Source organism: Eurosta solidaginis, chromosome 3 (genome assembly GCF_040869045.1).
Source record: "Eurosta solidaginis isolate ZX-2024a chromosome 3, ASM4086904v1, whole genome shotgun sequence".
Classification (NCBI taxonomy): domain Eukaryota; kingdom Metazoa; phylum Arthropoda; class Insecta; order Diptera; family Tephritidae; genus Eurosta; species Eurosta solidaginis.
The window spans coordinates 281,913,231-281,929,334 of NC_090321.1; the positions used below are offsets into that span (position 1 = coordinate 281,913,231).

At 34.9% G+C, this 16,104-nt stretch overlaps 2 protein-coding genes across 18 annotated transcripts in view; one reads left to right on the top strand and one right to left on the bottom strand.

Annotated features, from left to right (window-relative positions):
- pio (piopio) overlaps positions 1–16,104 on the top strand; it is a 217,669-nt gene that overhangs the window by 145,642 nt on the left and 55,923 nt on the right. The gene's annotated exons all lie outside the window — the stretch shown is intronic.
- LOC137247214 (apolipoprotein D-like) lies at positions 8,022–15,263 on the bottom strand. Its single transcript, XM_067778322.1, has 5 exons — positions 15,136–15,263; positions 14,949–15,060; positions 14,756–14,886; positions 9,561–9,742; positions 8,022–8,314 (listed from the first exon to the last, which is right to left on the bottom strand). The coding sequence occupies exons 1-5, from the start codon at positions 15,141–15,143 to the stop codon at positions 8,160–8,162; spliced, it is 588 nt and encodes a 195-aa protein (XP_067634423.1). The 5' UTR covers positions 15,144–15,263; the 3' UTR covers positions 8,022–8,159.

Consider the following 16,104-nt stretch of genomic DNA (forward strand, 5'->3'; position numbering starts at 1 on the left):
ATTATAAACAACTAACGTCCACAGAGTCGTAGGATCAATAAGCAACTGACGCTGGGTATACAAATCAGAAACGGTGCAATAAATATTTATACTTTTCGTTGGTACTGGCTCGAATATTGAATGCCATGGCTCAATTATATGGTTGGCTCATCTCATCAGATAATTTTATTTCACTGGTGTAGGGATTGTCAAAAGGAGATGGCAAACGCAAAATGTAACCAACATATTGACAATTATTTGCTGCCGTGGTGGTAAATTTTTATACTCAGGTGAGCAGAACTCACAGAGTATATTAATTTTGTTCGCATAACGGTACTCCGTAACGGCGTAAACTAATCGATATAGATATAGACATCTATATATCACTATGATCTGGGCGAAAAAAGAATTTTTTTTTGCCATGTCCGTCCGTTCGTCCGTCCGCCCGTAAACGCGATAACTTGAGTAAATTTTGAGCTATCTTGATAAAATTTGGTATGTACGTTCCTGGGCACTCATCTCAAGTCGCTATTTAAAATGAACGAAATCGGACTATAACCATGCCCACTTTTTCGATATCGAAAATTTAGAAAAACCGAAAAAGTGCGATAATTCATTACCAAAGACGAATAAAGCAACGAAACTTGGTAGGTGGGTTGACCTTATGACGTAGAATAGAAAAATTATAAAATTTTGGATAATAGGCGTGGCACCGCGCAGGTAAAGAAGGTAATTTAAAAGTTTTGCAAGCTGTAATTTGGCAGTCGTTGAAGATATCATGATGAAATTTAGCAGGAACTTTACTCCTATTACTATATGTGTTCTAAATAAAAATTAGCAAAATCGGATAACGGACACACTAGACTAAATTTAAAGATTATGTAGAGAGGGTTTCGGAAACAATAACCAAAGAAGCTACATCATAAAGAGTGGCTTAACCATGTCTGTAGCAACCAATTTACACAGAAGGCTGATAGTAACAATTTCGATGGTTGCTATATATATAATTACTCTCGAAACTAGTGCAGAACTAAGTAAGTGGAATCAAACATATGGTAATTTTATGTAGAGTCCTTTTTGAGCTCTTTGGCAAAATAGTTTATTGAATTTACTTCTGCGCTTGTTCTTGACTTTGCTTTCTTTGAAGAGGCAAACACCTGCTTCGATATTCAACGATCTGAAAGTCGCAGGAAATCCTAGCGGAACATACATTTCCAGCTCTTTTCCTACTTATATTCGATCGAGAATAGCTATCAAATTGGCAGTGATATCGGAGTTGAGCAAAGTAATTTAGTTTTGTATGTATTATTTCTGACATGAGATGCACTTTACTGGTTTCATATCAATTGAAGAACGTGCTAATGAGTCTAATACTCAAGTTTCTGACTAAAAGGTGGTTATTTTGTTTGTGAGAAACTTGAGCCTGAGAAAATGCTGAGGTTTCATCCACAACGCCCTTTTTTTGTTTGAACGTAAAAATCTTAGAAATAAAAGGTACTTCTCCAAAATCTCTAAAATAAAAATGGAAGTGGTCTTTAACCGATATAAGCCATTTGTTACTAGAAATATTTCTTGTTATAAGCCTTACATGTGTATTGGGGTGGAGCGAAAATTTTCTTTTCATCAGACTGCAATCCACTATTGGATTGCAGTATAGGTACGTAAAAAATTTGCACTTTTTATTTTTTCGATTTAAACTGTTAAATTATACATTATACTAATTCCCGTAAACATTTTTTGCCTTTAACTCTATAAGTATCTTCAGTAGTTTGGCCACTATGCCAAAAAACGTTCAAAAAACTTTGAAAAAAAATAACGATCTTTTTTTAAATTTCAGATTTAAAAAAATAAAAAAATTTCAGATTTAACCACTTTAAAATCAGAAAAAGTCTATGGACGAAAAAAGTTCGCCCTTCTATGTTATAGTAAATTTAATTATGAAAATTTTACGATGTGCCCTTGACTTTATAAGCCCTGCTATATTGAAAGTCCTCAATCAAAAATTTTCTGTTTTTGCCCAAGAAATTTTATTTTTGCATTCGTTAAAAGGGTATGATGTTTCCTAAAACACTTGTTGCATAGTATTAATACTAAAAAATAGTAGGGGAGATAAACAATAGTGAAATTCTTTGAAGCAGTGCAAATAGAGTCATTTTTAAAAAAAAGTTTGTTAAATGTTTGTGCGCGTCGAATTATCGTAGACTTATAATTAATCGCCCTCCTGTGCCTTAATTCAGTCTTGTTTTTATAAGCTTAGTTCGGAAGTATTCGAAAATATATTTACCGGAACTTGTCACGCACGCATTGGTTTCAGTGCTGTTTTTATTGGTTTCAATCGGTCGGTATGCAAAGAACTCGAAGTGTGAAATCTCCTATTTTTGGGAAATAAAAGATAATGTTTTACCTACATACGAAGATGTGATAAAGTTATATGAATAAATGACACATCAACTGAAATTGCAATTAAAAACAGCAAAAGAACCCACTTTTTCGGAGATAGCAGATATCGTGACGTCCAGAATAGAAAGTATATAGCGAACTACATCTATTCCGACAGTAACACGAACGAGGGTCATTCCACTGTTAAAGGCATTTCATTTAAAATATAAAAACCTACTTAAGTCTATCAAGAGGCTTTCCCCAGAAAAGTTAAAAAGTTTTCGGCAAAGTAGTGCGAAACCCTTTGATTAGCAACATGCAAGTGCAAAGAATTAAGTGTGTGCATTTGTCCTAAAAATAAAAAGGTTCCTCAACAAAAACAAACTTTTCTGATAGATCAAAGAACGTTGCGATTGATGAAAATCAGTGGAGTTGACGTCTCTGCCTCAAAGAAGTTGCAAAGAACTTTGAAAAGGAAACAGCAAATAGAAAATCGCCCAAGTACATCCCAAAATAGTTCAACGTTAGCGGATTTAGACCTGAGCATTTCTTCCGCGGCATCTTCTTTTAAGCTATGAAGTCGTTTTCACATGATTAGGTCAGCTAACGTTTTTGGAACTTAGCCTCCAAAAAATAGATATCGGTTTACGAAGTTCGAAGTTCGAAATTCTACGTTTCGAAATTTTATTTTATTTTTTTGTTAACGCGTTCAGCAAATTGAAAAAGTAAAAATGTGGGCGTGGGCCGCTCTTTTCCCTTATTAGAAGGGCTGGATTCTGTTTTTGAGAAACTTAGTATAACAGCTGTTATACGGGGTGAAAATCATGACTCTAACTTCCGAATACAGTCAGGCTCTGACTTCATGTGAAAACGACTTCATAGCTTAAAAGGTCATTAAACCGAAATGTGAAGCTTCTCAAGGGCAAAATAATGACATATCAATTTTAAAAATCGGACGTCAAATAACCAAGTTAAATTTTAACAAAAAATTGAATATCTTTACAGTATATAAGTAAATTATGTCAACATTCAACACCAACATTTGTGTCCAAAACTCTCAGCTGAGTATGTAATGTTCGGTTACACCCGAACTTAGCCTTCCTTACTTGTTTAAAAAAAATTGTTTCACATCACCTCAAGTTATTTGTTTTAGTGAATGCTTCTAATTTAGTGCATTATTTTTCCACAACAAACAATAATTGCGAAGTTTTATGTTTTCCATTCGCCTAACACCAACACGCAGATTTTGACAATCTCAACAAAGGTTAACGTTGCTGTAGAGATGTGCCAAGCATATAGTTGGACCAAGATTGACTGCATTCGAAGGAACTGGCATAACTTTCCTACAATTTACAATTTACTTCTGACCGCGTATATGACTTTCATAGCGATGTTAAAGGCGTCTTCTACGCTTCCACAAAAAAAAAAAAAAAAAAAAAAAACAACACAAAAATTACGAACAGCAACCGTTGTGTGTCTTAGTACATAAAATGACGACTGAAGCAGGAAATCGGCACATTTGTGCCACAAATGCAATAAACTTAAAGGTTCTTACTTGTTTTGGCTTTGCTTGTGGGTTCAAGGAACTTAATGCCAAACAGCGTGCTATTTGTAGTATGCAACAACAAATGAGATGCCAACACATTTAAGAATATGTGCACAATGATGCGACAATATCTGAAGAACATGAAACGGTAGAATGACTTTGGCCCAATCATAGGCGGGCACAGCGCATCAAATTTTCAGTGCACTTCGCATTCCACTATCATTAAATTGCTTAAATTTTGAATACTGTTTTCATTATCCTTGAAAATTTAGTGGTAGTTGAAATCGAGATTTGGTGGGAACGAGGTCCATAAGTTAACCAATGGGTAAACCAAATTGATCAGATTTACCCCCTACTTGGCTTCACTTAGCCTTGTGCGGTCACCTCTTCACAATGTATTGTAGCAGAAGTTGCACTAATCAGAAACCAAAGTTGGGGTTTTCATGGATTACAACTGATTCCCGGGCACGGAAAATGGCTCTCTCAGCGCGATCTGTATTTGAAGGTGATTTTTTAGATATTAAACTGCGACTTGATGAGATCATTTACGTTCGTTTTTTAGCAACTCTAGTATCGTCTGCTTTGTTACACTTAGCATAATATAAACATTGCATTACGTTATTATCAAGCTCCGCAAGAAATTCGAAAAAGTTTAAACCAAAAATTTCATACTCTGGTTCCATTTGCATTTTGTGGATCATTTCGGAACTCTTTTCGAGCAATTTGAGGATAATTTCGAAACTTCGTTGGAAACACTTTGCATTCTTACGGAATTATTTGGAGATCGGTCCAGGGCTATATTCGGTACTGTTTCGGGACTACTTTGGAATCATACCGGCGATGGTTCGCTATAACTTCAGGATTATCTTCACGACCATTTCGGGATGATAGCGCTGTTAATTTAGAATCATTTTGGGACTATTTTAAGATAGTTTCTCGATTATTTTGAAATTATTTTGAGAATATTTTAGGGACCATTTTATGTGTACTTTCACGACTGTTTCAAGCTACAACTGAGGGGACTATTTCGGGATCAATCCGGGGCTATCTTAAAAAAGTGTGATTTTTTTCGGAAATATTTTGGCATCGCTTCGTTTAAAAAGATGGTTGTTGTCATTACATTACTCTGGCTTCACTTCAGTTGCCGAAAAATCTTTCGCCTTTAAAAAAATCTTATAAACTATTGTAAAAAAATCATTACAAAAGTCGGTGTTGATTATGAATCAGTAAGAGTTGACTTCACTTAAGTATTCATAAAATCCAATATCTATTGCAGACGCGTATTTTTTATATTTTGGTAGATACACATATTTTAAGCATATGTGAGCATTTGGTGGGACCAACTCTCAGCGGTATCTGCGGTAGAAAACGAAGTATTTGTTTGGGTAAGATTTTCTTTACAGAACTACACCCAGACGTTTTGCCTTTAAAAAATTCTTTCAAAAGCATTTTAGTTTTGGGATATACTTGCTCTATGATATATAAAGCTGTGACTTACGGTATGCTAGGTAGTCACACGATCATGTAGCCATCGTGATATCGAATATTTTTACCCATTAAAGTAATACATAGGAGATATCGCAAGCCTAGATCGAAACAGCAGTCAACTGACTGACTCTCCCAAATGAGCTTAGGCATTGTGGCCCAGTGATATTTTGTAGAGTAGTAGAGGTACTGTATATTCTGGATTACAGATATCAACCAGAAGTAATCATGAAATGATTATTTTGAAATTCCAAGTTTGAGCTAATCTAGTTACTATCGAAGTAATACTTTTTGGTACTTTAGGTCGGGTTCCAAACCAGAAATTTGTATCACTAGTTACTGAATTTCTTTCTGGGCCTTTATGTATACTAAGTAAGTAGTACTCAAAATAATTTTAGGTAGATTTTCTTTTTCTCAATGTAAATTATACCACTTTTGATATGCTAATTGGGATTAGATTTGGAACATCCTTGGTCGGTCCATATGAACCTCAAATATTGCTCGACGACAAAACTAATATACTCCATAAAAACAAGATTATATTATAAAATAGCTCCATCCTCTTGAAAAATATTAGGAGCTTTCTAGGACCTATCCAAGTTGCTGCTTCGAGCCCTGATAGCTACGTCACTCTTAATAGCTGACGTAGTAATCTGGCAAGCGAAGGATATGAACCCAGTATGTGCTCGATCGATTCTTTCTACAATCCGCACTTGGTACTACAAAGGACCTTATTCAAAATCATGTGACCTCAGAAGGGATTGACCGTAAGTATGCCCAAAATGAGCATATAATGGCCTTGTTTTAGTGTTGGAGGTATCTTTTTTTGTCATATGTCGTAAGATCCGCTTTTTGTTCGGCGCCTTTCCTGTTTGGTTGATCATGTGCACCTCCTGCCTTCCTTTCATCTTGCCCAATGTGTGGTAATTGCGTCCTTATTTGACATCTCATCCGCTTTTTCATTACCATCTATTGTTGTTCTGAATGAAGTATTTTATTAGCTGGTATCGAGCTCTTACAACGTTTGCTGGGTAGTTCGCGTTCATCTGGTCTTCTTTGTTTTTTTTTTAGTGTATGTTTCGCATCTTACATGTGCTAATCTCAACTATCTTTTGTATATAACTTTGCTTAGTTTAGGTTTTCTTCGTTATTTTAATTTTTTTATTTTCCTTTTGTATACTTAATAGTGTCGCATGAGTTGGGAAGCCATAACCTGATCAGTGTCTTATTTTTACAAACCTTCTTCTTTTTCTACTTACTTTACTCAAGCTGAGCTAGCTTCCGTATTTTTGTCCGTTGAATTCTTGGCCGTTCCTTCAACTTGTGTCTTAACATGGATTTGTTTCAATGTCATGTTCGTAGTGGAGCTTCGTTGACTTTGGATGTACCTTTAAATCTTCGCATGCAGACTGTGATTTGTCTGTATGTATATGCAGTCATATACTGCAGCAATACATATTTATGTATGTAAATAAACCTTAAATGTATTCGATGAAACCAACAGATCGTTAGCAATGTAATACTTTTTTGGTGTATTTTTTTCTGCATTTGTATGTAGGTGGACTAGTAGTAACAGTTGAGACTTTTAGAGTTGCTTACGAAATTTTGAGTAAGTTTTGGGCTTGGCCTTAGCACATTGGGTCGGCTCTATGTTAAGCTACAGAATAATCACGTCGCAATGGGGCCTATGCGAGGCAACAAAATCTGTAAACAAAGAAGTGCCGCGGGGTGGGGTTTAATCATTAATGCTGCGGACGCTGGTTATCAACCAATTGCTTAAGCGGTTCGACAGAAGGTCAGTTAAATTTATGGCATCAGCAGATGACGTTTCAGTCATCATAAGCGGCAGATGCATAGCAATAATCAGCTCTCTGATGGATCAGGCAATTCGGGATGTAGATGCGTGGGCATCTGGAATCGGGCTAGCCGCCAAAGCGGACATATAAGGTCCCTAATTGAACAAAGCAGAAGCTTGGAGGGATAGCCTCACAAGAAAAATACAGCAGAAAATATCTAAGAATTATAGTAGATAGTAAGTTGTCGTGGAAACTCCATGTGGAAGAGAGAGCAAAGAAAGCCTCCGCAGCATTGTATGAATGCAAGCGGATGCTAGGATGCACGTGGGGCCTATCACCCAAACTCTCTCATTGGGTATTTATGCAAATTTTCAAGCCCATATTATACATAGAAGGTACTTGTTTGGTGGATAGCCACACACAAAAGCATGTATACCAAAAAACTTGAGCGGGTATTCAGATTATTAGTGAATAGCATAGCGGGATATATGTAAGTGATCAAACCAAATCTGTTCAAGTTTACAGAACAAGTCATTTAAAACTACAGTGCAGAGCAATGTCATTAAATATTCCTCGTGCAGGTACTGAACAATTGATCGCCCTTGACAATACATCGTTGAAAGTCTCCCCAATATCTATGAGGGGGAATGGCAAACGCTTAGTTGATTGAGTGACTATATAATGCTGCCTCCGTTGATGTGCCAGCACAATATTCGTGTTGCTGGAACGACGGCATGCACCAACGATTTCCATTTCTTATAGGCAGATAAATTAGCCGTTCAAGCGATATGCTTTCCCGCCCTAATTTATTATCTTAATATATTTAAAACAAAATGTTTCGTTGTGTATAAAATATATTTTAATTGAACTAAAGGAGATGGTCAATACATTCATTCATATTTGATACACTTTGTTTTGCATTGGTTTGGGTTTTAACTACACCACTCATTTGAATGTCATACCAATCTTTGTGCTCATTGATTTACGAAAAATTTTTCGCATTCAGGGAATTGGTTGCTTCGGACTAATTCAGCTGTAGAAACATTATTTTTAATGAAAACTTGTTTAGCTGTATTGATAATAGATTCAGCGGTTCCCGTACGTTTTCTAAGTAAAATCCATGCAAAAGCTGTTGGTAGAAAAATTATATAACATATATGCTACTTTTACTTTATTATGCAAGTTTATGCTAAGTTAGGGTCTAATTGATCTATAAATAATGTAATGACTACAAACTACTTAAGAAGTAATAATATTTACCTAGAAAACCAACTACCTACATATATGTAATCTTAACAACCAGTTAACTTCCTACCAAATAAAAATCAAAATCTTCAAGTCTCTAATACCATCAGATGATGTGCCGGTAAGAGGCTTCAAGAAAAGATTTATTCGAAAAATGTGTGCATCACTAAACTAAGAGAATTTATTGAATACCATTATCGCCCCGAATGGTAATGTCTGTCAAATGTCGATATAACTGGTAGAGGTACTGCTTACAAAATTCTAATATTTAGACCTATTGTTGTGTAACTACACTGAAAGAAAAATACTGGTAAAATCAACCGAAATACGGGTCAATTCAACCGAAATTTCTGTCAATTTTTATCCATCGCAACAAGATGTTGAATCAACTGCGCACAAATCGTTGATTCGCAATTGACTGTTTTAGTAGTCAAATGAACAAAAAAAAGTTGTTGCGACAACTTTGTACGAAAGTACGTATGTTGCGGCATTTGCAAGGCAGACGAGTTTTCACTCAGAACGACGAACACACGGAGTGCTTGCCGAACAGTGCCGAGGGGCGACCCCGCTTAGGAAAATTTTCTTCTAATTGAAAAAACTTATTTCTAAAATTTTAATATTGCTTTGCCCGGGGTGTGAACCCAGGGTCTTCCGTGTGGTAGGCGGATCATGCTGCTATCACACCACGGCGGCCGCTATATTCATATGCAAATATGTGCATACATATAGTACACAGCATACATAAGTACAAAGTAGAGAGCGCAGCGAGCGTAAAATTCTCTTTGAAATTTGCTCATGTATTGACTGTTGATCACTGTTGAAATGCCCAGTGAGATCAGTTGTGTGAACAGAAAAATCAGTTAGAATGATTACGAATCTGTCAATTTTACAGAATTTTGTTAACTTAAGAGCGACAATTTCTCTTCTGTTGAAATGACTAAACTAATTTGTTCGCTTGACAAAGAACTCGGTCGAATTAACCATAATTCAATCAATTTCACGGAATCTCCGTTAAGTCAAGAACAACAGAACCGATTTGTTGATTTTACTAGCACCATTTCTTTCAGTGTATGTTTGAACCAAACTAGTCTAATTCACTTCATAATACTGCCCCCATATGTAATACATACCGTGATGTGTGCCATTGGCTTGAGGTACACAATTGTAAACAACACTGTAATTTGTATAATCCGTATCCAAAATCCAATAGTTGCTAGAAGCATTAGTAGGGCGTGAAATCGGGAAGATGACCTTCAACTTAGCATTCTCAACTGGAATAGCATACCCGGAAGTGCTGCTGGTTACGTTGGTTCTAAAAATTTAAATCATGTGTTTTCATTTAATATCTGCAGTCAAATTCTAAATCGTTACTACTGACAATTGTCATACAAAGTTCATTTTTTATTGAAACATTAAAAATTATAGGAATAGTTGAAATTTAACTTAAATAATAGCCAGTTAAAGTTAACCAGAAATGAGGTGTTGTTTTCATTTATTCCTTTGTTCTATTTTGTCTTTTCTTGCAAACAAATATTTATCTTAATTTAACAATAACAGTTGTCAGTCACAGTTATTTATTAATTTAGTAAATTTTTTCTGCTCTGAAAATATAAATATATGTACATTAGGCCGTTCGTTATATATAATTTTCTTGTATATATATTCCTGGCGGAATATAATATATATTATGGTGTACAAATTAGCTGTGCATAGTTATAGAACTTTTAGAAACAGTATTGATATCCGTGCTCATTTATAATATTCGGATCGAAATATCGATGCTAGTACTCATAATCAGTAAAAGGAATCGAGTATACTCGACCCAAGTGAGTAGTTCGAAACCTTTAAAAAAAGTGAAGAAACTTTGAAGAAATTTTCTTTTTAAATGAGTTATTGTGTTTTAAATTTAATAGAAAAAAGTAAGGAAAGTTAAGTTCGAGCAAAACAGAACATTATATACTTTTTCACGTCAAGTGTTTCAACTCGATAAACTTACGATATCCAAAATGCAACAAAGCTGGCAAAAACTTTGTCTTTGTAGGGTATGTATATAACCTGTGCAAAGGCACTGAAAGAAATATGAACGGATTGTGATGATACAGGGTGTCGAAAACAAATTTTGTTTGCATGTAATTTTTTTAAATTAATATTTACTTACTTAGCGTTTCACCATTTAACAAGATGCGGCAGTCGTTTTTTCACTGCGTTAACTGTCTCTATTGGTCACACGAATATCAATTATCATTAAACCTTCTTCGGTACTCGCCGTCGCCAACGCGTAAATATTTCGAGGAACTTTTCTCTCGAGAGTTCTCAGAGTTGCTTCATCTGATGTTATGGTCCATGTTTCTGCACCATATAGCAGGACGGGTACGATAAGTGACTTGTAGAGTATGATTTTCATTTGCCGAGAGAGGCCTTTACTTTTCAATTGCCTACCTAGTCCAAAGTAGCATTTAATGCAGGTTCCCAAATAAACGAAATATTTCACTATTTCGAAATTATAGCTGCCAAGGCTCAAATGGGCTTATAAATATTTAAGCCATCAAATTTCAATGTACAACAAGTAAGGAAGGTTAAGTTCGGGTGTAACCGAACATTACATACTCAGTTGAGAGCTATGGTGACAACATAAGGGAAAATAACCATGTAGGAAAATGAACCGAGGGAAACCCTGGAATGTGTTTGTATGACATGTGTATCAAATGAAAGACATTAAAGAGTATTTTATGAGGGAGTGGGCCATAGTTCTATAGGTGGACGCCATTTAGGGATATCGCCATAAAGGTGGATCAGGGTTGACTCTAGAATTTGTTTATACGATATGGGTATCAAATTAAAGGTATTAATGAGGGTTTTAAAAGGGAGTGGTGGTAGTTGTATAGGTGGTCGCCATTTCGAGATATCGCCGTAAAGGTGGACAAGGAGTGACCCTAGAATTTGTTTGTACGATATGGGTATCAAATTAGGGGTATTAATGAGGGTTTTAAAAGGGAGTGGTGGTAGTTATATAGGTGGACGCCTTTTCGAAATATCGCCATAAAGGTGGACCAGGGGTGACTTTAGAATGTATTTGTACGATACTGGTATCAAATTAAAGATAGATATCGACCAAAATGTGGGCCAGGGTGACCCTGAACATCATCTGTTGGATACCGCTAATTTATTTATATATGTAACACCTGCCAAGATTTCAAGGGTTTTTTATTTCGCCCTGCAGACATTTTTCATTTTCTTCTACTTAATATGGTAGGTGTCACAACCATTTTACAAAGATTTTTCTAAAGTTATATTTCGCGTCAATAAACCAATCCAATTACCATATTTCATCCCTTTTTTCGTATCTGGTATAGAATTATGGCATTTTTTTCATTTTTCGTAATTTTCGATATCGAAAAAGTGGGCTTGGTCGGATTTCGTGCATTTTTTATACCAAGATAAGGTGCGTTCAGATAAGTACGTGAACAAAGTTCAGGACTGTGTATAAAAACTGGACGTGTTTTCAACCGATTTCGCCTAATTTCACAGAAGACAGTTAACGTCATAAAATCTATAACCCTACCAAATTTCAAAAGGATTGGTAAAGTCTTGTTCGACTTATGGCATTAAAAGTATCCTAGACAAATTAAATGAAAAAGGGCGGAGCCACGCCCATTTTGAAATTTTCTTTTATTTTTGTATTTTGTTGCACCATATCATTACTGGAGTTGAATGTTGACATAATTTACTTATATACTGTAAAGATATTAAATTTTTTGTTAAAATTTTACTTAAAAAATTTTTTTTTTTAAAAGTGGGCGTTCTCCGATTTTACTAATTTTTATTAAGCGTACAGATAGTAATAGGAGTAACGTTCCTTCCAAATTTCATTATGATATCTTCAACGACTGCCAAATTACAGCTTGCAACATTTTAAATTACCTTCTTTTAAAAGTGGGCGGTGCCACGCCCCTTGTCCGAAATTGTACTAATTTTCTATTCTGCGTCATAAGTTCAAATCACCTACCATATTTCATCGCTTTATCTGTCTTTGGTAATGAATTATTGCACTTTTTCGGTTTTTCGAAATTTTCGATATCGAAAAAGTGGGCGTGGTTATAGTCCGATATCGTTCATTTTAAATAGCGATCTGAGATGAGTGCTCAGGAACCTACATACCAAATTTCATCAAGATACCTCAAAATTTACTCAAGTTATCGTGTTAACGGTCGGACGGACGGACGGACGGACATGGCTCAATCAAATTTTTTTTCGATCCTGATGATTTTGATATATGGAAGTCTATATCTATCTCGATTCCTTTATACCTGTACAACCAACCGTTATCCAATCAAACTTAATATACTCTGTGAGCTCTGCTCAACTGAGTATAAAAAAGTGTTAAATTTGTCGTGTACCATTTCTTCAGAAATTAAAAAAAATAAAAAAAATAAAAATTGTATACAGTTTTTGATTCGATTTTGCAACTTTTTAAATTTTTTTGCACATTTTGTATCATTAAGATAATCCACTCGCAAAGTTTCACCACTTTATCAGTATTTGATAATGCATATTACGAAATTTTTGAAAGTAGGCGGCCATTTCAATAAGAATATATCGTCGCCGATGCTGTAAAAGCGAAAAAATTTCACTACGGAACGAAAAATTCAATTGATTGAAAATGACGCTGAACATTCTACATTTTAAAATGTATTGAAATTTTATGGAGTAAAAAGCTTTTTATACTTTTCTTGGGGTTAGCAGGTTTTGTTTTTATAAAATTTTTGTTTTTCGATTGACATTCCACCACTACCAAAAAGTAGTTTTTAGTTAAAAGTGGAGTTAGCAGCCTTTGCCGCATCACTCACGATATCTTCAGTTCATATAACCTCGTGTACCAGATTTGATGAAGATATCTCAATTTTTTATCAAGTTATGGTTTTAGTCTTTATACTTTGTTGAACTGAAACCTGTAGACCATCGGCAATTCGTAAAGTATCGGAAAAAGTATCGACATAAAGTACTCAGTAACTGGTTCAAAGCATCGGGTGCAAAATATTCGAGTATTTTTAAGAAATCACTACTCACTCAGTAGAGCTACCACGTTGCATGTGATAGTTTTGAAAAAGCATATGTATTCATAGTGCAGCAGTGCACATAATTGATAACTGTTAAAAATTTATTATGTGAAAAACCTCACAGATTTCCATTATCAAGGTAAAAATAAAAAAAAAATTTCATCGATATTTAAAAAACAAGAAAACGCAGTTTCGTACTATTCAGTTTTCGTATTATTATTTTATTGACTTAGTAAAGCTCAATCACATTGATGTAAACCATTTTCAAATCGGCCCCGAATTAGCAAAGTTATAGCAAATTTAGAAGTCATAAAAGCTTATTTGGTATATCGAGACTGTACAGCATATCGACTGCTGAGTGAATTAGCACCTTATCTTGCTCCTTTTGCGATTTGTTTAAAAAATGTCCTATCCCAGAATTCGGTGGAAGAACGCCATATCTTAGGAATTTGTTCATAAGCACCACAGCTTATGTTAAAATGTATTGAACTTGAGTTGGTATAGGGTATTTTTGAAACGAAATCTGAGATAGGGCTTTCTTCAAAAGAACTCTGAGATAGGGTGTTTTTGAAATATATTCTAAAATAGGGTGTTATTCAAAAATTTTCTGAGATAGGGCATTTTCGAAACTGTAGCCAAAACAGGGTGATATTTATTTCAAAAATATAAACTGTTTTTTATACTTTCACACGAATACTCGTGTGAGTTTTATGTATGAAGTTTCCGATTGAAGGTTTGTAGAGAATCGACTTGCTCAATGTAGCTACATATATCATTTTACCAAATTGATTATAACTTTGTCATTTTGAACCTATTTTTTGATTATTCTAGCTAATATGATCTGAAGGTGATTAAGGTTTAATATTACATAAAAATTTAAGCTACATACTTGAGGTATTTTCAACATATTAAAAACTGCACGGATCTAAATCGTGCGATAAGATATTTGACTGATAGAAAAACATTACATGGCGGGACGAAGGGCGAAAAAGTTCTTCAATAAAGTAAACATTATTTTGCATTTATTGTTTTTTGCAAAATTTCAGTCCAGGAATTTTTTTTATTTCTACTTTCATAATCTAATTTTGTGTGTTTTTTACACCCTGAATTCATATGATTATCAAAGGCAGTTCTAAAAGTTATGGAGTAAAATTTTGCACAGCTTATTTTAGACCAAAAATTACGATATTCCACACGGAAAAACAAATTTTTTTAACGTTCAGCCCAATATACATACATAAAAATATTAAGATTACATAATCACTTACAATGCATTGACACCGCTGTTCTTTACACCCAAATTACCATCGGCTTGTAGGGTATATTCGCCTTGAATGCACTTGCGGTTTGACTCGAAATATACCAGATATTTAGCGTATTCATACCATATACCAAGATACTATATAAAAAGGGAATCTTCTATTAATTTTTGTCCATCAATTTGTATGCATTTCAACTTACGCTCTTTAAACTGAAATTAGGTTTAACTTTCACATCTGGGCAAGGACCAGGAAAATTTTGTTGTGCTCGAGCGCAGCACACAAAAGCTAGAACCAGAATTGCGAGTATTGCTCTAAAATTGTATTTATATGTTTTTGGTTTTATTTTCTTTTAGGTTTTTTATAAATCTAATTTCATCCGCACTTACGTTTTCATTTTGTCAACTTTGCTGTTTAGCCTTCTAAGTAAAACTACCTTTTTTTCTCACTGACACTACGTTTTTATAGGAATGAGTTGATTTTGTTATCAGAAGTACCGTTGTGTTTATATATACACATTTATGATTTACAGTGTTTCGTTAATAGCGAAGCTGCTGTTATTTTATTTTTTACAAGTCGTTGAATTTCCCGTCATATTACTAATAATTTATTTTGATATTTTTATGCCTTTCATGAACATGCAATTGTATATAAGTTTTGGTCAGAGGTTTTTAAGCACCCGAAGTAGCAGAAAGTGAGGCACCAATAATAATTCCTAGATGAATAGAATCACGAGCTGAAGCGACATGTTCGTCCGTCTGTTTGAACGCGACTCACCATCATCTAATTAATGAGATAATCGCTACCCCAAAAATATAAGTTGGTACATATCAAGTGATTTGGTTTATGTTTACCGAAAAAAAAAAATGTTATCGTCAACTAAGAAATTGACAACTTCAACCGGAAGAAAAAATAAATGTTAACAATGTGCTTCCATCTGTTCGGGCGTCCATCAGAAGGTTCATCCTCATTTTTTTTTTTGCAATAACTAGTATTTAAGTATAATAAAATAAATTTGCGGTACAACTTCTTCTGAAAACGGGGAAGGGTTTTACTCAAAATGGTTGTACTCGAGATGTAACCAAGCCAACTTTATGAATGGGGGTTTTCACGGCAAGTGCTCCCATTTGAAGAACTTAGGTTATACTTGCCAGTGATCGTACGCAAGCTTGCTCCAGGTAATGGCTTTACTCTCCTGTTGACCAAATCAGATCGGATTACGGAATGAGTAGCGCCCGTATCTACAGTCAGTACACGCTCCTTGCCATCCACATTTCCTCTGACGGTAAGACTGCTCGATTTTCTTCCAATTTGCGACACAGATATCACAGGACATTCAATAGCTGGAGCAAGTTTTC